Genomic DNA, 25866 nt, shown 5'->3' with positions numbered 1-25866 from the left:
AAGACATCATGTAGCCAAAAATGACTAGGATGATCAGCACTGCTTCCGCACTATGGGGCCCACAGAGCAGGCGCACTAGAGACCTCTGTGTAGCCGAGCCGGCTACATCCGGTTTAGCGCTCCGCTAGTCTCGCTTGTCTCACAACTGCTAAGCTCCGGACACTCTGCAAAATAGTCTCGGGACAAAAGTTCTTTTGGTGGAACATTTTGTCTATAGCAATCCCTGCCAATAAGTTAATCTTAGCAATCATTCACAGAAAGAACCAAGCAGGCCTGCCTTGTCGCATTATCCAAATTTTCTTCAAAACTTGCCATTTTCAACGAATAGCTTGCTAGCTCTGTGTTTGTTGATGCTTTCCAAAACCAACAGAGTAATTTTGCGGGGGTTGTGATGCTCATAAAAAAAGTATACACTGATTTACAGATGTCTCTTTCCAACTCAAAATGTCTCAGTCTAAGTAAGTCCGTGGGGGAAAAAAAAGTCTTTCTGGGCCAGAGGGCATCACGTGAATGCCCGGGAGTTGCAATTCCACTGTTGGCCTGGAGAGAATAAGCAGCGTGATTCCCAAATAATTGGAGAACACCCCTGCGGTCCCCCTCTTTTTAAAAATGGGAACCACCACCCTGGTTGTTCACCACCAGATCATTTCCCCAGTTAGGGTCAGCAGTTCTCCTCCCCTGCTGAACACAGTCTGGGCCAAGCCCTGCTTCCCCCTGCCAGAACTCCCTGGCCTCCTGATTTCCTCACACACCTGGGTTTTTGCTTCGGCAACCACCAAAGCTGCTGCAGCCCCTTCTGGTTTCCCCCCAGTACCTGTCCGCTTCTTCAGAAGAGTCCTGGGCCAGCCAAGCCAGAAAGGTCTCCTTCTTTAGCTTGACTGAAAATCTTCTGACTCAGAGCAGCTGCCTCCACAACGACCATGGACACACGGCCCAGTTCACCCTCACATGCCCATCACCCCCGCTCCTCTCTTCGCCCGAGCATCCCCAGACTTTGCGGCCGCAGATGTAATCACATGACCAAAAAGTTGACCACTGACCTTTGAACTAAGGTATTCTGGTTACACTTATGAGTGATAACATGGTGTTTGTTATGGCTTATGGATCACATCAGCACATTAGCAAGTTCAAAGTATTGAACACATCTTACTTTAAATGTTTCTGAGCTGTGCATGTTGTACACAGTATGGTGTGTAGGCCAGCAGTTTGTGGTAGGTAGGCCTAGTTCTCTCACACACACACACACACACACACACACACACACACAGAGCTAGAGAGAGAGAGAGAGAGAGAGAGAGAGAGAGAGAGAGAGAGAGAGAGAGAGAGAGAGTGCAGATCTGAGGTTTTGAGACCAGTTCAGTTAGCAGTCTTCTGCTGCCCTGTCCTCTACATTTTGGTGACAACACGTAGCCTATCTAATAACTTCAGTTAGTCTTCTTTTTTGTTTTACCTTTTTACGGCGCACGAGGCCATGCACGATGTGCCGAGAGCAGCGGAGCGGGACATCTGGATGTCTGGATGTAGATGGATGGATGAATAGATGGGCGGAAAACTGACAGCGCCGTGAGATCCCCGTGAAGTGGACGTGGCGTTCAGCGCCGGGGGCTCCTGCAACTTTGTCCGCTGTTAGCCTGCTGTCGAACAGGTGAAGCTGGGGATTGAGATCGGCCCGACATGTGCGCCTATTCTCTGGCTTTCGGAGTGCGTTGAGCGGCTGACGGGATTAACAAAAGCGCATTCAGTCCGGTCCGTTCTTCTGGATTCAGATCGGAAACACAATCCTGCTCGTCACTGAAAGTTATTTTTTTTTTCTATAGGAACCTGACATTGGGGATGCTAGAGGAACATTTTTTTCTAATCTCTCAGTAACATAACACACCCTGTACGTAGGCTATACATGAGTATATGGGAAAAGGCTCAGCGGAGACTAACTTTAATGCAAGAGTCATTCATGTGAAATTTCCAGAGATGAAGGAAAAATGCAAGAACGCGGCGAAGACGCGGAGAGAGAAAGAGAACGGAGAGTTTTACGAGCTGGCCAAGCTGCTGCCTCTGCCGGCGGCCATCACCTCCCAGCTGGACAAGGCCTCCATCATCCGACTGACCAGCAGCTACCTCAAGATGAGGGCAGTCTTCCCCGACGGTAGGCACTGCACGGGAGCGCCCTCAGAGGGGACAGGCGTTATTATAGGCTCCAGTTCATTTAAATGTCACATTATTCTAAGGGCCAAAAAGGACAACACACATGGAAAGATTGTTGGCTATAGATAGTGACATATTTAAATGTGGCCTATAGCCTATACCCATACACTCTGAAAAAAACATCTGTCAAAAACACACACTCCATAGGTTTTATAACAGTCGATATAATAGTCAAAGCAAATTGGTAGCCATTCTCTGTAAGAAAGTATCACAAAATCACGGACCATTGCCTTTTTTACTTCATCAGATTATATTGTGAAAAATAGTACAAAATATATTCCAAATATAGGCTATAACAAATTATGTTAGTTGTCAATATAGAAAATATAGCCTAACTGTTCCCTTGTGGCGTATCCATGTGTAAAAAAAATAGAAAAGAAGAACAAACGTGTCATAAACATCCAACTAATATGAGATTTCACACTGTGTCTCGCTTAAATTGTGTTAGTAAAGAAGAAGAAAAATAGATCCAGGCTCCTTTTTTGGTAGCCTAAGTGTTTCTAAGTAGGCCTATAGGCCTAATTGTTTTTTATAAGTTGGTTACTGAATAATGTAGGCTACTAATATTGCATATTAAAACCTGAGTCGTCAGTTACCAAGTAACTGCATTACTAAATGGAAAACATAAATCAACCGAAGGGATTTTCACAACCATGATGCTGTTCTTGTCAATATTCCAAAATAGGCCTAAATAATTTATTAATAAAGCCACGAGTTACATCTTAAGCTCTTTGTAACGAGTAGCCTATCATAGCTTTTTGCCGCTTTAAAACAATGTTGACACGGTAATTTAAATTAAGTTTAAAATAAACTTTAAACTTAAAAAAAAAAAATAGATGTGTTAAAATAGCTGCATTTGCTGATCGTTTTTCCCCAGAGAGTTGCTAAGACTTTTGCCTAAAAGATACAATGATCCAATAAATAATAGCAATAATAATAGCCTAATAATAATAATCCTTTTATTTTTATTTTTATTATTTAGTGCTGTTTTGACTTTGCCGAGACGCAGCCTATAACACGATTCAGTCATGCTTGCAGTAGTAGCCTAAAAGTGAAAGTTTGCTCCTTCACTCAATCACCATCTCTGGGCTGTTAAACCAATTGGGTTAATTAGGATGTCATCCAAGTGTTGAGCTTGTTTTCCGACTCTGATTAAAAGCTGATGTCTGCTTTAAACGCCTCACTCATTCATCAAGGTGAATTATTTCATTAGGCCGCATGCAGCTGCGCCGGGGCAGGTTAGAGGGCAGGAAAACAGAGCCTTTCCTCTCTGTCATCACTCATAAAGTCAGAGGGAACACACGGCCTTCTGTGGCCGGGCCACCCGTTAGACTGAGAGTCCAGCCGCGGGGCCGCCGGCCTCCATCACCGCTTCTCTCTGTCCGGGACGGCGGCAGGCCTGCCCGTTTCCTCCCTCCACCAGCCTGGGGAATGTAACGCTCACAGAGCCACCGGAGATGGTGGATTATTGTGTAGCCCTCCCTGTAATCCCAATAAAGCTCCATAATATAGCCGAGGGGTATATGGGGGAAGTCAGAAGATCAGGAAGACAAACTTGGAGTTATCGGCGCGTGGCAGCACTTCATTTGATGCCTTTATGACTTCACCATGTGTTTAATGCTCGGAAGAAGCACTACACTTAATAGGCCTAGGACATATATATATATATATTTTTTTTAAAGATAATTTTTTGGGGGGACTTTATTTGATAGGACAGTTTAGACACCAAAGGGGAGAGAGAGGGGGGAACGACATGCAGCAAAGGGCCGCAGGTCGGAACCGAACCCGCGGCCGCTGCGGCGAATACTGTGCCTCTGTATGGGGCGCACGATCTACCAGGTGAGCTTCCCAGGCGCCCCAGGCCTATATGTTAATATATTTTTGATGTCACTGTAAATACAGACACGACTATCAAACAGACACAAGTCACTTTTCCCCGTTGATGTCCGGCTGCATATAGCCGAGGCTGCTATAGCCCGAGTGGATAGAGCGTCCCGACGTCTGGCGTCTGTTTGCTGACCGACCTGCTGTTGCATTTGTTATTCCAGAGCGTTTCCCCCAGGTTGGCCTACGACAAATGAACGGCCGGGGCACAGCAGTATCGTGCATCTGAAGGCATTATTATTTCATTGTTTAAAAATAAGTGATAACCTAAAAACATAACTTTTATTATTTTGGATAGCCTATGCAGTCCATGCATCCTCCTGACGCACATAAGCCTGTTTGTTGTGATCTGTAGCCTTACTTCGGCTGCTGAGTCTTTGCTATTTAATACACATGGTATCACACACACACACGCACGCACATATACACACACACACACACGCACGCACATACACACACACACACACAGACACACACACAAAATACATTTAATGTATTAAGATTAGAAATATGGACTGAACGGCTATACTATTTTAATGTTTACAGTAAAGATGGCTTTTTGCATTTTTTTTACATAGGCTATAATTTCGTATTTCAGTTTATTTAATGTTGGTGTTGGCCCTTGTTATTTTGGTAAATGTGTTAGTTGGAGTTATTATGAGAAGGACAACATCAGCAATCCAGCAAAGTCACAACATTTTTTTGAGTAATTTTAGCTAGGGGTCAAGAGATATGAAGCTGCTAGAATAATCTATTATTTAAACAAGATTATGTAGATTTAGCATACATTTTTGACTAATTTGTGTTTAGTTTAACACTTATTTTCTCAGCCAATGATTGTTAAGAAGAGCTTATAATTTTTACGATTCAAAAGAGTTTATTTAAAATTGAAGACAAACACAAGCAGCCTACATATTGAAATACATGTCATAATTCTGCATAAACATCACAGCCATTTTAATATAGGCTAGTTCTCAAAGATGAAATGTGAATCATTACATACATGGTGCCTCTTGTAATTTAGAGGCACTGCTTTAGTTCAGTATTTAACTGCTGCATTTATTAGTTACTTTTGCAGTCAAAGATTGTATGTATCAAATATGTTTTGCATTTAAAAACAAATGTGTAGGCTATCGCTGCAGTTCAAATTATTCATCAGCCTAACCCGAACCTGCCACAACCTTCACAAAACCGGCACACATTAACATTATTAAAGTGGCAGAGTTTGAGAATATGTTAAGAACTACTTGTGTACATTTCCCTGCTAATACTTGTACTTCTAGCCTAACATTTTAATTGATGTCATGTCCATTTCACTCCAACGAGTTTTAAAATATAGAAAATGGATGCATGTTGAGCTTTGATGATTTCTGGTGCTTTTTCTTTGCAACCCTAGAAATTCAACATTTAGCATTTAATATTTCCCATTGCCCCTCACTGCCAATATTCCAGCAGCTCTGGTAGGAAATTACAATTGATGTGAAAAGCAGAATTGATTCTACAAAGTGGCCTTAGCAGGAACCCTGTTGTGCATTTCTTTCTGCTTTCAGCACAAGTTTAGCAGGAAATGCTTCAGAAGAAATGCTTTTTTATCCATGTAGGCTTCCAAAAAATATTGATTCTGCCTTTTTTAAACTCAGTCCTAATGCGGGGCATTTTGTGTTCTAGATGTATGCAGATATGTTTATTTAGCTTTTAAAGAAGTTAACCCTTTATCTAGAATAATCTATTATATATTCCATTATATGCTATGTTATCAGTTGAACAATATACTCAACCAAACATTTAGTTGCTGACAGCTGATTGGACTCTGTGACATTGTGGATAGACTTCAAACTAATGAAAACCTAATGTTTATGACAGTGAGAAGTGAAGCGTAACACCTTTTACGGATCCTAAAAAAAAATTATTGACAGTTGCAATCTAAAAAATAAGCACTGAGAACTGGCTGGGCCATGATATGTCACCTTGTTGACCCTCCTAGCTCGATGACAGCTGGGCATTTGATTCACAGCAGACAGCGGGGTCTCTGAATGCCAGCATGGATTATGGAAAAAAAGAGTTTAGATTAACAGTGTCAAGCACTAACATATCACTCCTTCCTGATCAGGTGATGACAGAACTCTCTGTTTCCTCCAATGTTTGTCTTGTTTCGAGCTGTTCCCACACAGACTAACTCGATGCAAATATTATTTTTACCTCCGCCCTTAAGCACAAAGTAGGGGTTGGTACACGGAAACGTAGCCCAAGAAACGGAGATGCCACTCAGTGTGTTGGCATGTTTCACAAAGCATGTCTCAGTTCTGTCTCCCAAAGCAACACACACTTATTCTTTTCTCCAAGTGTAGAAGTAAAAACAATACTGTCAAGTCATGGACATACACAATTAGGTAGTTATGGAGTCTGCACAAGGATGTGGATACGGATAGAAAGCAGATCAATTACATATTAACATTTAAATTATTAATTGGAATAAATGAAATAAATTGGAATAAATATAGTGCTTTAAATCATAACTATAAATAATACATTTCAGAATCAGTTGGTCTCCAAATGAAATGTTTTGTATCCAAAAATAAGTGCCCTAGTCCTGTAGCTCTCTGGGCCATGTGTGCCCACGCTCGTGCAATTTTCTGGGAGACGTGAAAATGTTGGAGCAGTTGTTGAAATACTGTGTGAAAACACTCTTGACCTTACAGATTGATCGCTAATCTGCAAATGGGCCACAGCCTGGGAATTATGTATATATCGGATGATGTCCACAAATTGCATCACAAACCAGTGGCGACACTCAGTGCTGGTGCAAGAAGCAGTGTGCTCTATGTGTAGAGAACTGGAAAGTAACTGGAGGACGGGGTTGTGGATGGGCATGTAGCGCATGTGCTTTTTTAAAAACCAATCCCGGTCTTTCCCTAACCTTAACTGTACCACAGCTGCCATGATCCTTTACACCAGCAGCAGGCAGTCTTGAATAATAAAGGGTTAGTTTGTTAGTTGTTTGCATGTTTGAGTTTTTTGTTGTTGGCTATAGCCAGACCAATGTAGTGGTTAATAAGGAAGTCAATTTAACCAAATTCCCCAAAAATATATTAAATTGTCACTCCCCTTTATTGGTATCTCTGCATGCAGATAGTTTGGGCTTCATTTGTCCCGGTTTAGAGCTACCTTGCCCTAACACAATACAAGACTCTGTGAGGCTGCAGTCTATAGGCACAGCAGTGTAGTGTCAGCGTGCTAACATGCTCACAATTTCAGGGCTAACATGCTAATGCTAACCTGGTATAATGCTTACCATGTCCAACATCTTATTTTAGCATGTTACATTGCTGCACTAAAAACCATAAATGAAGCTCATGCTGGCGCTAAAATGGACAGTCAGGGGATCACGTTGATCAAGTCAATAGGATCCATCCTTTTTGGTGCCAATCCATCCAGTAGATGTTGAGATATGAAACTGTAATTCTACCTTGAACTCACATATCAGATGTGAGTCTTCAGCTTCTGGAGAGACCATGAGAACAGGGAACCAGGCGAGGCAGAGGACGGCACAGCCACTACAGTGACAGACATCAGTAAGGCTCATGTGGTTACTTTTGCAAGTACTTGTTGGCATTAATCTCTACAATGAAGGTTAGCATGACCCATAGAGCCACAATGGCCACATTTGTGGGAAATACAGCACGTTGAAATATACCAGAATGTTCCTGTCTGAATTAGTTACTGTGTTACATTTCATCATTGAGAAGAGTCTACAGGCGGAGTAGTTAGCATTTATTTATTCTCTGGTATGATTAATACGGACTATGTATTGTTGTATTGTATGTTGTGTTTGAATGTGCCTGACCACAAACAAAGTTCTTTTGATTTTCAGTTTATTTGCCCACACCGCCGAGTAAGAATCAGATATACTTACAGTAATGTGTTACACTAATGTTCTGTTCAAACATCCTACATATGATCAACACACATATGATCATAACCGGGATACTGAGCATGTATGTGCACAGCTGCACCCTTAACTCAAGTCATGTAGTAGTTAATCAGTCGAAGAGAAGAAAAAATTATGAATATTTGTAATGATCTACATCCTCAGATGATCGTCCAATACAAAGACATTTTGCAGATGAGACACATTTCTAAACTGCTGCTGTTGATGGAAAACTTCAGTATTGTATTCATGCTGTTATTGGAGAACATTTGTCTACTAGATCCGATATCCTCTGTGGACATAATAGAACGCTATACAAAATATAACAGGAAACCATAAAGCTTCTAAAGTTTAATTTTGTCTGCTATTTAGCTGTCACATACACATTGTTTTATTCATTTTAATGCAGGCCTTCTGGAGGATACGGTCGTGTACTGTAAATAGCATTAAAATAAAAAATATTGGATCATAAAATATGGTCAGGATATTCAATAGTTATTGATAATACCTGCAAATCAGTAGAGAAATGACAGACTGTCCCTTGTGGAGGAGTCAAAGACAATATACAGACGAACAAATCTAGAAGATATGGATAAGCAGGTTTCTTATGTTCCATCTCACATCCCTGAAGGCTTCTAACAGGAACCACTGTGTGCATGTACACATACTCACTGACAGACAAGTGCTGTTTATGACACAGACCAGTAGCTGAATAAAGCAGAATTAAACTCAAATATAATGTTTTCTGACGGCACATATGTTGGGTGTTCCCCGAGTTAAAGAACACAGCTAACCAAGCTGCAGTTGTGGCCCTCTCTACATTGCTTGCTTGATGACTGATTCTCCTCAAATGGAAAAAAGACGGCACCACCATCTCACTAATGCCCAAAAGCTAAAGCAGACTACTCTGTGTACAGCCAGTATATGTATATATATGACCTGGAGTCACATCTTCTCTGATATATTCTGTAATGTTTTTAATATTTTTTTCCTCAAGTCCTGGGAGTATCAGAGAGTGTAGTTACATAACTCTGGAAGTTCAACATTTTTATTGGGTTAGCGTCGTGGAAGTCAGCATATTTGGGGTCAAAGTTCAATTTAGTTGAATTCTTTTGCCACAGAACCTCGTAACTAAATGAAAGTGTGCTCACACAGCCACTCTCTCCTCAGTGATGTCCTTGATATGAACAATTTTAAAAATGCATGTTTGGTGTGAAAGCCCAGTGAGTGTCTTTACTGTATTTCTCTGAGTATTTGTCTCTTTCATGTTGACTGTCTTACAGTGTCTGTCTCTCTCTGTAGGTCTGGGTGATGGATGGGGTCAGTCAACAAGGTTCAGTCCTCTGGACAGCATGGCTAAAGAACTGGGCTCCCATCTTTTACAGGTCAGTACAGGAAACAACAAACAAAATCATATCACTGTATGCTAGTGTATGCTTTGCTATTTCAAATGTCGCTATGCTGTGCTACATTAGAGTGCGGGTCAGCAAACAGCAGCATAAAGCCTATGGGCTAAATCTGGCCTACAGCAAATTATTAAAGGTGTTATGACATGCTGCTTTTTGGATACTTTTACATAGGCCTTAGTGGTCCCCTAATACTGTATCTGAAGTCTCTTTTATATAGACCTTAGTGGTCCCCTAATACTGTATCTGAAGTCTCTTTTATATAGACCTTAGTGGTCCCCTAATACTGTATCTGAAGTCTCTTTTATATAGACCTCAGTGGTCCCCTAATACTGTATCTGAAGTCTCTTCTATATAGACCTTAGTGGTTCCCTAATACTGTATCTGAAGTCTCTTTCCTGAAATTCAGCCTTGGTGCAGAATCTTTCTCATGGGCGGGCCAAATTTTCTGGGCAAAGCAGAGAAAGGGGAGGTAACCTTTCCCCTTATGACGTCATAAAGGGAAGATTCCAGATCAGCCCATCTGAGCTTTCATTTTCTCATAGGCAGAGCAGGATACCCAGGGCTCGGTTTACACCTATCACCATTTCTAGATACATCTGTAGGCTAGCTGGGGGAACTCATATTAATGTTAAAAAAACCTCAAAATGTGCAATCTTCATGCCATGGGACCTTTAAGCCCTGCAGTTACAGTTGGAATTTACAACACATAAGGGATTTTGGGCTTCTTCATCACTCCATGTAAACATGTTCTTGTAGAAACCTAAAATACAAATATGAACCTGAAAATGGGCATAATATGGGACTTGTAAGAACCTTTTGAGGCTTGGTACCAGGATCTTCATTGCGTTTCCACTATATTGTAATTAATATGGCAGCAGTGGGACCAACCATAATTAAAGTGCTGCTGATGTTGCTACAAATTGCCCATTAAATGTATTCAGGGCACTGCGTCCTGTGCATTGAACCACTTCATGGTAACAAAAGCAGAACCAACGGCAGCGGACACAAGTTATTTTACGTTTATCACCAAGTGTCTGCTAGTATGCCGTGGAAGAGAGATATGTCAGATAATATCACATATATTAACATATAGACTAGGTATAGACTACTGCAAAAGTTTGACCTATTGCACAGGTCGGGCCATCCGCTGTGGGCTCTGTGTGGTGTCGGTGCATGGGGAGGAACGCAGCTCCGCGGACTAACTTTGTCCTGGGGCGCTCTGCCTGAGGTTATTTCCTCACACTTGCGCTGGTTTGGTATGTTGGTGACCCGGTGCTTAAAGGGGATGACAGTAGAATGTAAATGGCCATGATTGTCCCAGGCTCTAAAACAGCCACTATGATGTATGATAATGTTTTCTTTCTGATCCCACACCGGCCTAAGTGCACCACAGGCTCTTTCAACCACCTTCTCATTCAAATGTGTTTCCTTTTATTTTCATGACTATTTACATTGTAGATTCTCACTGAAGGCATCAAAACTATGAATGAATACATATGGAATTATGTACTTAACAAAAAAGTGTGAAATAACTGAAAACATGTGTTATATTTTAGATTCTTCAAAGTAGCCACCCTTTGCTTTTTTTATTAATAAGGGAAAACTTCCACTAATTAACCCTGACAAAGCACACCTGTGAAGTGAAAACCATTTCAGGTGACTACCTCATGAAGCTCATTGAGAGAACACCAAGGGTTTGCAGAGTTATCAAAAAAAGCAAAGAAGAATCTAAAATATAAGACATGTTTTCAGTTATTTCACACTTTTTTGTTAAGTACATTATTCCATATGTGTTCACTCATAGTTTTGATGCCTTCAGTGAGAATCTACAATGTAAATAGTCATGAAAATAAAGAAACACATTGAATGAGAAGGTGTGTCCAAACTTTTGGCCTGTACTGTATATCACATGACAGACCGCTGCTACTAAAATACCTCCACACTACTGTTTCAACTAAAGTGCTACCAGTACTTTGCTATTACTGCCAATGCTACTCATGGTACTGTTATCCCCACCATAGCCTGGGGAGACACTGCAGGCAAAAACATCAGATTTCAACTCCAACCCTCCTGTTGTCCTCGGGTCACATTTACCCATTTTCATAAAGTTTCTGTATCAGAAATGTATGTTTCTTTCAATCAAATTGTCAAAAGTTATAACATGGATGGTTCCATACACAACGCTCTTCACAAGTAAAATAAATGATCAGTTCACTGCTTTCATTGAATTTGGGTGTTTCATTCATTTTTATGGCAAGCAAAAAAGCTTCGATAATGTCAGAAAAAGCTTCAAAAAACGTGGGAAAAAACATCAACACCATAAAAATTTTAAAAGCGCAGAAAGAAATCTAACAAAAACATTGGCAAAAGGTTTCAAAAACCGTCGAGAAAAAAAAAAGCGTAAAAAACGTCAGGAAAAGTTACTAAAGAAACGTTAAAAAAAGTGACAAAAGTGTCGAAAAAGACCAAAACAATGAAAAAAAGTTTGAAAATTTTGACCCAGAAAAACAAGATCAACTTTATTGTCCCAAAGGAAATCTGTCTTGGGCAAAGAGAAGGGCTGGCAACAGCTGAATGCACACACATACACCAGATATTAAGTACATAACAATATATAACAAGCCAACAATGTGCTCTAGGACGAGCAAAGAGGTGTGAAAATATAACATCTCAACACTTGCTCCTCGGCCTCTAATGACTCATTTGCATTTCAGAAACATTGTAATATAAAAATATAAGTCTTAATGTAAGTATCCAGCTGGGGAAGTGTCATTGTATCTTTTCCCTATTCACCTGTAGTGCCTTGCAAAATGTGGGAAATTTTACAATCCATATCTTTAAAGGCCGTTTTCTCAAAATGAGTTGTTCTCAGAAATCTCCACTTTAGTAGCACTTACTGTACATACACACTTTCCAGTTTCATTCCTATATATCGGGCTTGGTTCATATATCAGCCCTAACCTGATTTTTAGCCTGTAACATTTTAAAAACATGGGGAAAATTGATTTGTTTTTTATGGCTATTGACAGTATTTTCTGATTTATGGAGTGATAAAAAGAGATATCCAAAATCCCCTCTGTAAAATGAAGGCTTTATCTAATGTTCAGATTTCTGTTTTGAAAATGTAAGCCAATTGGCGCATATTTAATTGGATAATGTCCCATTTGCACATTTAAACATACCATTTCAGAAAACTTATAATGCAAAAACTAATTGTCTTGCTATAAGTAATCAAGGGTGATATCTGTTAGTTCAAATGTTTTCCCCATTCACAGTGCATATTCATTCTGCTACTATTTTACATTTTACTAATGCTGATACCACCAGCCACTGTTACCCTAACACTGCTAATACAGTTATTATTATTATTATTACATATGTAAAATTATTTATTTGTTTTTATGTTTGAAAGTTACTGGCATTGCCTCTATCATTCTGCTTATACGTCAACCTTTTCAAAACTATTTTCACTCTTTCACTCCCTTTTTATTCAACCCTCCTGTTGTCCTAAATGGGTCAAATTTACAATAACTTTCTATATTAGAACTATGACAAAAGAACGTTGAAAAAAGGGACAAATGTTGGAAAAAGCTACAAAAACGCAGGAAAAAAAATCAACAAAAACACTTTTTTTTGAACGCTGAAAAAAGTGACCCAAAAAATATCAAAAACATGCTAAAAGTGACAAAAACTTGACAAAAACATCATTAAAAAAACGCCCAAAAGTGAGACAAAAATTTGAAAGAATGTGACAATAAATTGGAATAAAATCAACAAAAACGTCAAGAAAAGTGTAGAAAAAGGCTCTGGCTACTCCTGTGTTTGCTTTCACACACCTTAATGTCCCTTGGATAATATATCACACGTACTAGAATGATGAACACCTGCAAAATGTTCATATTTTTTAATATGGTTTAAGAAGTCTGGCTCATCATTTTTGTTTGTTTTTACCAATATTCCCTGGTAATTATTCAAATATAACAGCAGATTTAAATGGAATGCTCCTGTATCTTACAGTATGTCTGCATGCATCAATAACATAAAGAAGAGAGTGTCCACTGGAGTTAAGAATGAACAAGGTCTTCTTGCTGCAGGTAGCACTCAGAGCATGCATTCCAGTGGGAGAAAATGCAAATGAGCCGCTGATTACTATTTACAGTGTATATATATTTATGTATTAATTTATATCAATTTTTAGAAAAATGTATTTATAAAGACACACATATTCCCAGATGCTTTTCCTAATAAAAAAAAATGAAGTCTATACTTACTAAATTACGAAGTCGCTAACACAGAAATGAGGCTGGGCTGGAGACTCTCAGAATAATGACACCATCTATTCTTACATAATATGGGCAAATGTATTGGCATATAAAATTGTAAAACATTAAAAACATTTCCAATGTGTGTGTGTGTGTGTGTGTGTGTGTGTGTGTGTGTGTGTGTGTGTGTGTGTGTGTGTGTGTGTGTGTGTTACGGCTCCCACAGACTCTGGATGGCTTCGTGTTTGTTGTTGCCTCTGATGGCAAAATCATGTACATCTCTGAAACGGCATCGGTCCACCTCGGCCTGTCCCAGGTACAGTAAGAGCCTCCTCCTAGACCTCAGTGGTACCATAAGGAATACAGCCATAGAATGTAACATATTCACCGGTGGAATGTAACTAAGTACATTTACTCAAGTACTGTACTTAAGTCCAAATGTTGAGCTACTTGTACTTTACTTGAGTCTTTTTTTTTTTTTGTGCCACTTTCTCCATCTACTCAGCTACATTTCAGAGAGAAATATTGTACTTTTTACTCCACTACATTTACAGCTTTAGTTACTAGTTACTTTGGCTAGTTACTAGCCAACAATATAACGGCCTACAAGTCCAGCTGAGATGATGAGACCATTAAACACACAACTGGTTGGATCCTTTACTCTTTCTACAATGGGAGGAGAGTTCTGCATTGAGTATGCCTACTTTTACTTTTAATACTTTAAGTACATTTTCCTGATGATACTTACTTTTACTTAAGTGACATTTTCAATGCAGGACTTAGACTTGTACAGTGTGGTATTATTACTTTTACTTAAGTAAAGGATCTGAATACTTCTTCCACCGCTGAACATTCAAGGTCTATATAAAAGATTCAGCGTATGTCTCTGTTTTGTCTCAACTTCTGGTCGGTTAGTTGTCATGTAGCTGATCACTACACAATTCAGCACATTCATGAGCATGTGTTGGAAATGTGTGTGTTGCAGGTGGAGCTAACAGGAAACAGTATATTTGAGTACATCCACCCATCAGACCATGATGAGATGACAGCAGTGCTGGGTCTTTGCCAGCCCCCGCACCATCACTTCTCTCCGGGTATGTGCACATGTCAGGGTTCAGTATATCACACATACTGGAAACTCTCAAATTGATCTCAACGGCATAGAGAACCATTATTTAAAACAGGCTTATATTAGAGACAGACCTTTGCTAATTTACCATGTTCCCTGGTCAATGCAAACTAAAGTATTAGGAACACCTAGCTAAGATTAATGCAGTAGGACACAACAGTCCTGCAGTAAATCCTCCTTCATAACCAGGGACACAAAGAATCTGCATACGCAGAATTTTCAGCAGATTTTTCAGCAGATTTTACGCAGATTTAAAAACATAAAATAAACCTCAGAATCATAACACATCTTTCAAGTAGAAAAACAGGCTGCTAAATTCTGCAGATTTTCATTCTGGATCACTGCTTAAATAGCTATTGCTAATGAAAACATGACTCAACAGTCTCCCTGGAGAGATATTGTTAAGTCTGAATGAAACGTTTTGTTCTGTGAGGTTCTGCACATGCAGGTTGTTGGTCGGCTACCACTGCTCACTTCTATCCAAAAATATTACATAAGCATTACAGTGCCAAATGATTACAGTTGTATATTATGAGAAACTTTGTTTACTGTGACGATTCATTTTAGATGATGGGTCTTACATAATAATGTAATGATGTCTCGGAGTGTGCTGCTCTTTTTTTCAGCCTTGGAAGTCTTGAGAATCGCTGGCATGCCCCATTATTAAACTTTTAAAACAATATTCCTGGATTTGTAGACAGAGGGAGTGGCCTTTATTTTTTTTAAATGTGGGCTGTAGGGTATGCTTCCTTGAAATTCCTTGAAATGATCCCGGTCAGATTGTTCCAAAAGGTCCTGGCTGATGGTCCAACCTTAGGATGAGCAATACAGACAGTAAAGCAGCTTTTTACAGCCTCATATGTGTACTTGTGGCTTGGATTTTACCTCATTTGTAGGTTGCTTTGGACAAAAGTGTCTGGCAAATGAGTAAATGTGAATGTAGCCTACATGTGTTATGGTCATGAGGTGTTTCCAATCATGTCTATAGCTTTATGAAAGCATTAAGGATGTATTGGAGATGATGCACTGTGCTGGAGGTGCTGAACAGTGGGGTGCTTTTAGCTATTCATTTGGGTGAGGCTTGTGATGGCAACAGGGGTGAGCAGAGGCGTCTCCATTGTGCACATTTGATTAAACTGGTCTGTAAAAATAAGAGATTTAGATAATAAGAGCAGTGGTGGAATTTAACTAAGTGCATTTACTCAAGCAGGGACGTGCACAGACATTTGGAGGGGCTATTGCTCTAATCTGGAAAAAAGGTTAGCCTGCTGCTGCAATATAGGTCATTAGCTTTGGTTGATAACGTAGTATTTTACATTGCTATAGCTAAGGCAATGCTGCGCGACCTGATGCAAACGTTACAAGCTGAAGCTGCACTTTATTCAAAGCTCAAGTGGATTTTTTGGTTACTATATACAGGGCATTTGTCATAATCTCCATAACTTTAAAAGCTCACGTGAAAGCAGAAGGGCTTGGCTTTCCCTCTTTCATATGTGCTGCTCCGTGTGTGAGAAAACAATTGATTGATGTAACATTTTGTTAATGATGGTCGTATTGATGCAGCCACAACTGCAAAAAAAACAACAGAAAGAAAGAAAAGTTTATTTAGGCTCTTTCACCAGAGTGAGTCTTGAGTCTTTCCATGCTACTTTCTACTTCTACTATTATGATATTGTACTTTTTACTCCACTACATTCATCTGTTACAGCTTTAGTTACTAGTTACTTTACACATTAAGATTTTTTTCACACAAAACACATCTGATGTTTGATTGTAAAGTAAACTAGCCAACAATATAACGGCCTACAAGTCCAGCTGAGATGATGAGACCATTAAACACACAACTGGTTGGATCCTTTACTCTTTCTACAATGGGAGGAGAGCTCTGCATTGACTACTTTTAGTTTTAATACTTTAAGTACATTTTCCTGATGATACTTACATACTTTTACTCAAGTAACATTTTCAATGCAGGGTTTTAACTTGTAGCAGAGTATTTTTTTCAGAGTGATATTAGTAAAGGATCTGAATAGTTCTTCCATCACTGAATAGGAGTAAGAAATGCTGACCAGAGAACTGGGCTATGACTTGTAAAAACACAATATGCTGTAACATGTGAGTAATGCCTCTGTAATGTGTGTTTGTGTGACAGAGTATGAAATAGAGCGCTCCTTCTTCCTGAGGATGAAGTGTGTTCTTGCTAAACGAAATGCAGGACTTACATGTGGGGGATATAAGGTAGGTGGAGCCACTGGATTGTCATTTACTCCAACACACACATGATGACTTCAATATGGTAACTTAGGGGTCTGGAAGTGATTTCATGTCATAAAGTGATACATAAACAAGTAATTGGTCATTTTGCTGGCTACACATTTTGGACACTCTGAAATATTAGGAGTATAATAAAACTGGAGCTGCTGTATGATTTTTGTCCAATCAACGAATAGAGCCTCTCATAATCATTTCAAGCTCACGTGTGATGCACTGTGCACCAGGTAAAAGAGCAGCCATAGACTACAAAGACTGGGAGAGCACTCCTGAAGGAATAATAACGTATGCTTGTTTGAAACCACGTATTTATGACAAACCAGTGGAGAAGTGGATGCATGAAGAATGTAAAAAAACCTGGCTCATTGCTTTGGAGAGGCTTGTGTTTTGTAAAGCATCTAATTTACATTAATATGGGTAGTATAATTAACAAAGTACTGGCTGCAATTAAAGACAGGGTTGGTAATGTTGACAGCTAGCAAGATTTGAAAATAGCATCTCCTCGGGGCTCCATCTAAACCCTCCCCCCTGCCCTCTGTGCTATGTCTAACCCCTCCCCCCTAACCCCTGGGAGAAGTGAACGTGAACACAGATTAGGAGCGATCCTTTCGCCCTATAGTCACCAAAGTAAATATTGGACCCATTTCTCACCAGCCACATATATCCAGAACATTCTGTCACTAAAATGGCATTTTTCAGACGGACACATCAGAGGAAAATTAACTTAGTTTGAGACCTGTTTCTGTGTCAGGATCAAACTCTCGCGAGATCTGGCAACACAGAGAAGCTAACGTCAGCTAACGTTGGTGAACGCCCTGACAAAACTAATCTCCGTGATGCTAAATATGTCTGTAGCTCTATAAATATCCAACGTTAGCAAAAGAACATATTCATTTTTATCCATCCACACGACGTTCACCACACGTTCACACGAGGCCACGCCCCTTTAGGAGACAGGAAATGTGTAACGTTTCCCACCATTGGCTTCTTCACCATCTTTAGTATAAAGGATCTTTGGCTCCGTCTAACCCCTCCCCCTACCCTCGGGGCTCTGTCTAACCTACCCCTGCCCTCTATGCTCAGTCTAACCCCTCCCCCTGCCCTCTATGCTCAGTCTAACCCCTCCCCCCTTAGCAAGTACCTAATATTATCATACTGATTTTTAAAATAAACATGATTATTTTTAGCAATGCGGCGATGACACACATTAAGCTAAGGCTCGTACACGGGAGGGGTACAGTACACACAGCGGGGCAAGGACGCATTTCATTGGTTCTTTCTAAGCGGACCGGGAAGCAGCAATTGGTGGACGTTTTTACAGGATTACAGTAGCTACAGATGACAGATCTATTTAGCTCCTTTTTCAGAGCCCAGAAGATATTTATTGCTGTCGGGGTGTAAAGACCAATTCAGACAATATATAAAAAAGTGTACATTGGAAAAATTTCCCAACCCTGCCTTTTATCTTAGAATTTGTATTGTAGAAAGTGATTCTGTCTTTGTACTGATCAATCCCTTCTGGTTCCAACACAAAATGTCTTGCGGTGCAAATCAGACAAATGTCCTTCTGTCGTAAGGTAAGGGGGCTACTCATGCACACATAGAACTGGAGTCACAGGTAACTGTCAGTATTTTTGCTTGTTTTTTACATATGTGTGGGCCTCTAACAGGATTTGTTACTTGCGTATAACATGGGTTAAGGTTGTTAAGGATGAGTTAGACTCCAAGCTGATGATGTGATTACATACCTAGGCTTAGCTTCTGACTGGGCAGAAAAGGTGATCAACAGGGGTACCCTAATCAGACGCTCTTGCTGTCAAACCACAAAAACAGCAGCAACCAGCCTGAGCACTACAGGGGTCCCACGACCAACTACACTGTATAATCCTGCACAGGTAAGCCTTGCAGGGGAGCATGGTCCACTATCTTATATGCCTTCAAAGAAGATGCTGACATAGCAGGCGAGCACACAAGCATGACACAAGATGTGTAGGCGTCCTTCTGCTTCATCATGTTATGAGGGGGAAAAAATCCTTAACCACAAAACCTTGGATCAAAGTAAAGACATGACTATTTAGTGTAGAAAGGCCAGGTCAAGTCTGCTCTGATGCTGCCATCATGGACAGTAGAGCTACACTACGGCAGAAGCCGCCTTGTATTGGGGCATCTGAGCGACAAAAGTTCAAATAAAAAAGTTCTATTTGTTTGGAGATTGTGATCATGGATGGATAACATGGCAGTAGCTGGACAGCCCAGGGACAACTGGTAGCAGTCGTTGCATAATGGTAGTTGCAAAGTTTTGGGAACACTGAGCGACCTTAGTTCAAATCACAGTCTGCTCTCGAATAAAGTGTAGTTTGGTTTCCAAAGTACCAAGAGATTGTGTTTAGTAAAATCCCTAAAAAATTTCCCATCACCCTGAATTCCTTTTGAAAGTGTAAACTTGTAATGACATTGGTGTCATGCTGTGGTTTCCCAGGTGATCCACTGCAGCGGCTACCTGAAAGTGCGTCAGTACATGATGGACATGGCGCTGTATGAATCCAGTTATCAGACTGTGGGCCTGGTGGCAGTCGGTCACTCCCTGCCCCCCAGTGGTATCACCGAGATCAAACTCCACAGCAACATGTTCATGTTCCGGGCCAGTCTGGACTTAAAACTCATTTTCCTGGACACAAGGTAGGAGAGAAAGCTTGACTGAGCGGGTTGATAGAAAAATAGAAAAAGCCATGATATCTTGATGATCCCTGTATGGAATGTGAAATCATGAAAACCATCACAAATGATCATTTGTAATTACAGAACAATCTTTTCTACAACACATGCATACAATACCATGTTAAAGGATTTTGAATTATGTACACAAAATGAAATAGTTAGCTGTTAACCATCTGAGGACGAAAGACGCCCCGCAAAAAAAGCGATAGTACAAAATTTAATTTCAGACATTTATTAACTATTTTAATCATACATAACCTAAGACTTTGGTAAACTCATTTCAAGCACCAAAACAATTTGTACAACACATAAGTTAAGGTTTGTTTTCAAAAGAGATTTGAGGACTTTCAAAAAGCCAACATCAACGTTATAGCTTTAGCGCCAAATTATCTCTATAAACATTGCTCTAGAAAAAATTTGGCTGGCACTATACGGAAAGCTGAGTTTGTTCTGAACATTTTTGATATGAAACACATGGGACCAATTATATGCAAATACCCTAAAAAGGTACATTTAAGAAGATGTGTGAAAATGCCCTTGGACCTCAGAGGGTTAAATATGTAGATTGCTGGATTGTTAACTAAACATTATGATGCACTTGAGCTTGAACCGATGTCCAAATCCAGCCCTGACTGTTAGCCTGTGCCTTCTCTCCTGTGTGCTGGAGCCAGGGTGGCAGAGCTGACAGGCTTCGAGCCTCAGGACCTGATAGAGAAGACTCTCTACCACCACGTCCACGGCTGTGACATTTTCCATCTGCGCTATGCTCACCATTTATGTGAGTCCCCGAAAATCCTTAGTCACTCTTGGGTGGGATGGTAAGTGGAAGTTAAGTGACAAATCAACAGTGTAATGGCCTCAGAAAAAAATACAGAAAGCTTGAACCCCAGAACATGACTCCCAGGCAGACAGGTTAAGATAAAAGTTCACATTTACCTGAATCAAAAAACGCAGACAAGGGTCAAAACCAGGAAGGCAGTCAGAACAGTGTCCGTGTTTAGTTTAATTTAGTTTATCGGTTTACACATGTACAAATACTACAGATTAATACACACATAATCAATAAAAGATATGATGGAGAAATGAGGGGCTTAATCTGGGCACCCTCCAATGCATAATCCAATTAAAATAGAAATAAACTAAAATATTGATAAAGAAACTCAAATACTGATAAGATCAGGTAGGCAGAATCAGGCAGGCAGGAAAAGGCTTGAACGCTATAGGGTGGATGCAAACTGAACAGTCTGGCAAAGACAAAGTGGGGAATGGGCTGGCAATTGTACTGCAAGACTAAACCGGTGAGAAGGTGGGTGGGGGTGGTCAGGTGATTGGAATGGTGGGAAACGGGGTTACTGCAGGGCAGGAGGATGTTACTGGATCTGAAATGACAGGAGACATAGTATATTGCACACACAGGGCTTAAACTACGTAAACAGCTATTTTGTAGGCATTTGTGTCTGTTTCTGTATTTATTGTTTATTTCTTAATAACTGTCCGTAACTACTAGATGTGTGGTAAGCATCTATTTGCTATCAAGTTCACCATATAAAACTAAAATAATAATAATAATAATAATAATAATAATAATAATAGTAATAATAATAAGTCAATATTTTGTTCACAGCTTGTTTCTGCTGCCCCCAAGTGGCAAAATCTTCTAGCTATTGCAGGTTTAAATTCCGTTGAGCAGTGTTCTTCTTTGAATGACTGATGCATACTGCTGGTTGTTAAAAAAGAGGCCCCTCCTGTGTGATTCTAAGGGGCTGATGTCAGATTTGACCATTTTTCTCTTTGATCCGGATCTTTGTGTTCCCTGTAGTACTGGTGAAGGGTCAGGTCACCACTAAGTACTACCGCATGTTATCAAAGCACGGCGGCTGGGTGTGGGTGCAGAGCTACGCCACCATCGTCCACAACAGCCGCTCCTCCAGACCTCACTGTATCGTCAGTGTCAACTACGTCCTCACGTGAGTAGGCGCCCCCCCCCCTAATAATCCATGTACAACCTCCAGTTAAACCGGTACAAAGCTACACGGGGCATGCCTGTTTGTACACAGTGACATCGAATGCAAGGAGATGCAGTTATCCGAAGACCAGAGTCGAGCCACTAAGCTTGGTCTCGGTCTCCCTTCCGCTCAGGACCACCGCAAACAACTCCGAACCAAAGCAGTCAAGATGAAGCCCAAACCTAGAGCAGCTCCCTATCCTGAGGTGGGACGTCCACTTGGCTTACTGGCTGAACAAAAGGTGAATATTTTCACACAGTTATGATGGAAAATGGTTTGTGTCCCCATGTAAAAACTTTAGTGCATTTATTTTTATATATTAATGAATGTATGTTATATTCAAGCAATTGCCAAAATGAGTTGATACAAAGCTAAGACTATCTACAACTCTCTGGATTTCTCAGTATGGGTTAGAGGATGGATACCCGAACCGAGCCCGTCGGGACCCATCGGGACCCGGCGGTACGGGTTCGGACAGATATTTAGAAATGATGTTCGGGTTCGGGTTGGGGGTCACATCAAAATGATAAGGCATTGAACGTTTTAAATTTAAAAAAGTAAAAATCATCGCGATCCGCACTCTAATATGGCTGTGTTTGGAAAATGGTGTCGTCAGAAGTTTATTTTTTTTGAGGGGGGGTCCCGCCTTTAATGGACAGGACAACTAGGGGCAAGGGGGGCAAGAAATGCAGAAAATCGGCACAGTTCAGACTCGAACCCTGGACCTCTGCGTCGAGGTATAAACCTCTCAGTTTATGTGCCTGCTCTACCCACTGATCCAACCCGACCACATGCGCAGATGCTTGAGTGGAAAGAATGACCTATTCTGAAGAGTCCATCATGTTTTTTTTAATCCTCCGTGTCCTCCTTGGTTACTAGCAACTGTGTGGAGGAGGGGTGGGGGGGGTGCGATCACGGAAGGCTTGTATCATGTGGACACGCCGACAGTTTTGGTGTCATTACTTAGAATTCCTCATTGGTGGGGGCAGAAACTACGCGCTATATAGCTTTAAAGAAAATCATTTCATCTTGAGCATGCAATTCAGATCTTGAAGTGCTGCTACATATACAGCAGTAGCTTTGTTTTCAGTAACCTTCTCTATGCTGTTTTGTGTCTGTTCATGGATAGCAGCAGGCTGCTAGTGTCTTCCAGCCAGACCGCTTGAGCTGCTCCCCACAGAAGGGGCTGTGGAAGGAGAGATCCCCGTACCCACTGACCCCATGCAGGGAGAGGAGCTCCAGCTTGAGCCCTGAAGCAGGCCAGGTGTCCGGCTGCGGCTCCACTTGCAACCTGACCCTGCACTACCCCTACAATCACCGACATCTGGAGGCTCAGAGCCAGCTGCCGTGCTCAGGCCCGTCCTCCCAGCTGGCTCAGCAGATCATCGGCTCCCTGCACAGCAGAAGGTCTGTTGGCTGGAACATCAGCAGCCCCCCAGCACCCAACAAATACGCAGGTACGCTCGTTATCAAACAAAGGAACCACAATTAAACCTCATTAAAGGAGAATTCTGGACCATTTTTACGTTAATCTTCATCGCTATAAATATGAGAGTACTGTCGATAGATGAAAAATAAACGACCCAAATCGGCGCTGGCAACACGGAGTAGCTACGTCTACGAGCTTCCACTCAGCTAAAACGGCAGTTGTCGGGGCATATTTTAGAGTGCATTTGTGCCTCTTGACAGACACAAAATGCAATTAAAATGTCTGTGCAACATGAACAGGGCCCTTACGTGACAACAAGATGTGTTTTCAACTCAGACATTGTTTAAATTCATCTACCCTGTCTCTATCCTGACGGTAGCTAGCTCGCCCTGCTAGCTGCAGCTACTCTGTGTTGCCAGCACCGATTTGTACTCGACAATACTCGCATATTTATAGCGAACAAGATTAACGTAAACATTGGCCGGAATTCTCCTTTAAGAGTTAATTGTACAATCTGTAGATATGTTTCCTGAATTTATTACATTTTACCTACATGTTTGTCATGAGAAGAAGCAAGACGCGGGTCGTAATCCTCATAAAAGAGAGTTTTATTTAACTACAGCACGGGGTAACGTCAACCATGCACTTTTCTTATTTTACGCTAATACTGCCGTCTTCCGGTGGTTAGCATACCCCACCCCACTACGGTAACTCCACATGGACAAAAGACAATCTCACAACATCTTCCCCTTTTGGAAGTTAGCAATAACAAGATCCCGAACATCTGCATTTTGCAACATCAATTAAACCTTAAATTGTGTTAAACAATATAACAAAGATAAGTGCAAAACTTTGCTATCAAATAACGTCTTTCTTTTGTTATTGAGTCTTGGCAAACTATCTCCAAACGGTGCAGGACCTCACAGGGGTAGACTACCCTCAGTCCTGAAAGGGGTTATTCTGCCCTTTTGAACATCTCAGTCTAGTAACCTAAGAGGCACCCTTATCTCACGGCCCCTGGAAGACCTTTTAACAGGAGTGGACGGTGGAAGGGGAGACCCTGGGGAAGGGTCTGCTGGTAGCTGGCTCACTAGTGATTCTGGCGGCGCAGCCACATCTTTCAGCGGGGAACCGCTGTCCGGCTGAGACACTGTAGGCTGAGCACATTGCTGTTCCTCCGAGATTCAGTCTCCGGAACCGTCTGGAGATGCCGCCTGTTCCGACGGGTGACGTTCCCATTGTCCATCTCCACGAGGTAGGATCTCGGCTCCTTAGACTTACTGATGACCCTGGCAGGTGTCGTCCAACCCCTCTCCCCATCGAGCTTCACCCCAACAGCCTGACCAGGGTGAAGTTCAGGAGCTCGCGTGCCGAATGCCTGCGGTCATGGTAGAACCTGTATGAACCCTTTGCTGTTGCGTCCTTCATGTAGACTTGGTTCCAGTTGAACGGACGTGGCAGCAACGTCTTTTCCAGGACCGGAACAGTAGTACGGATCTGTCTACCAGTCATGAGCAGTGCTGGACTTTCACCTGTTGCTGCGATTGGGTAGAGCGATAACTCAAAAGGGCCAAGCAGGGGTCCGGCTGTTTGAGGATATACTTAGCAGTCTGAACAGCCCTTTCTGCAGCTCCATTCGACTGGGGGTAATGTGGGCTGGAGGTAATGTGAGTGAAACCATACCTCCGTTTGAAATCACGGAACTCTGCTGATGTGAACTGTGTCCCGTTGTCGCTGATCAGTTCCAGCGGGATGCCCCACCTCACAAAAATGTGCTTGAGCCTGTCGATAACCTGCTTGCTGGTAATGGCCGGTAGGGAAGCAATCTCAATGTCCCTAGAGAAGTAATCGACAGCGACAAGAAAGGTCTTACCCTCCAGCTCGAACAGGTCAACAGCAATCCTTTGCCATGGGCCACTGGGCAGGGGAGTGGTCACCAGTGGTTTGCGTCTTTGTGTAGGTTTGTGTTCTCTGCAAAAGTCACATGATTTCACTTTGCTTGTGATCTGTGCTCCAATGCTTGGCCACCAAACTGTCAACTTGGCTCGCTCCCGACACTTGGTGAGACCCTGGTGACCTATGTGTAGTTGGTTCAGGACTCCAGCTCTGAGTACTGCTGGAACTACTATGCGGTCGTGGTATAGGACCAGACTGTCCGACTCTGATAAGTGGCTTCTGGCTGCATAGTACCCACGCAGTGGTGAGCCCTCCGCCATTTTGCGAGGCCACCCTTTTCTGATGAATGTGATTACTTTTTGAAGTTCAGCATCACTTTGTGTGGCCCTGCGAATTTCCTCAAGCTTAGGTGACTTGATTGGTTTGCTAGCTACCATAGTGTTCACATATGCCTTCACTTGCATTTCTGTTTCAGGCACGCAACTGTCTTTCAGTGGATGTCTGGAGAGCGTATCTGCGACTACTAGCTGCTTACCGGGAACGTGTTCGGCAGTGACGTTGAAGCGCATGAGGCGCATAAGCAGTCTCTGACATCGTAGTGGCGTTTTGTCCAGATTCTACGAGTTAATCAATGGCACTAGTGGCTTGTGGTCAGTTTGTAAGCGGACCCGGCCCATACCTTGGATGTAGCGGGCGAAACGTTCACAAGCCCAGACCGATGCCAGGCACTCT

General features: G+C 41.6%; 1 protein-coding gene across 1 annotated transcript in view; it reads left to right on the top strand.

Annotated features, from left to right (window-relative positions):
* Positions 1-1968: 1968 nt before the first annotated feature.
* The window catches only part of sim2 (SIM bHLH transcription factor 2), a 30821-nt gene continuing 6923 nt past the window's right edge, over positions 1969-25866 (top strand). Inside the window, exons 1-10 of the mRNA XM_028595748.1 lie at positions 1969-2143; positions 9317-9399; positions 13912-14001; positions 14671-14779; positions 16967-17052; positions 19565-19764; positions 20475-20581; positions 21623-21770; positions 21861-22050; positions 22939-23266. Of these exons, the coding sequence (XP_028451549.1) occupies positions 1969-2143; positions 9317-9399; positions 13912-14001; positions 14671-14779; positions 16967-17052; positions 19565-19764; positions 20475-20581; positions 21623-21770; positions 21861-22050; positions 22939-23266 (1516 nt within the window). The remainder of the gene's footprint in view (positions 2144-9316; positions 9400-13911; positions 14002-14670; positions 14780-16966; positions 17053-19564; positions 19765-20474; positions 20582-21622; positions 21771-21860; positions 22051-22938; positions 23267-25866) is intronic.

Source organism: Perca flavescens, chromosome 13 (genome assembly GCF_004354835.1).
Source record: "Perca flavescens isolate YP-PL-M2 chromosome 13, PFLA_1.0, whole genome shotgun sequence".
Classification (NCBI taxonomy): Eukaryota; Metazoa; Chordata; class Actinopteri; order Perciformes; family Percidae; genus Perca; species Perca flavescens.
The sequence above is the reverse complement of the archived record's forward strand: the minus strand, read 5'-3'. Positions and strand labels throughout refer to the sequence as shown.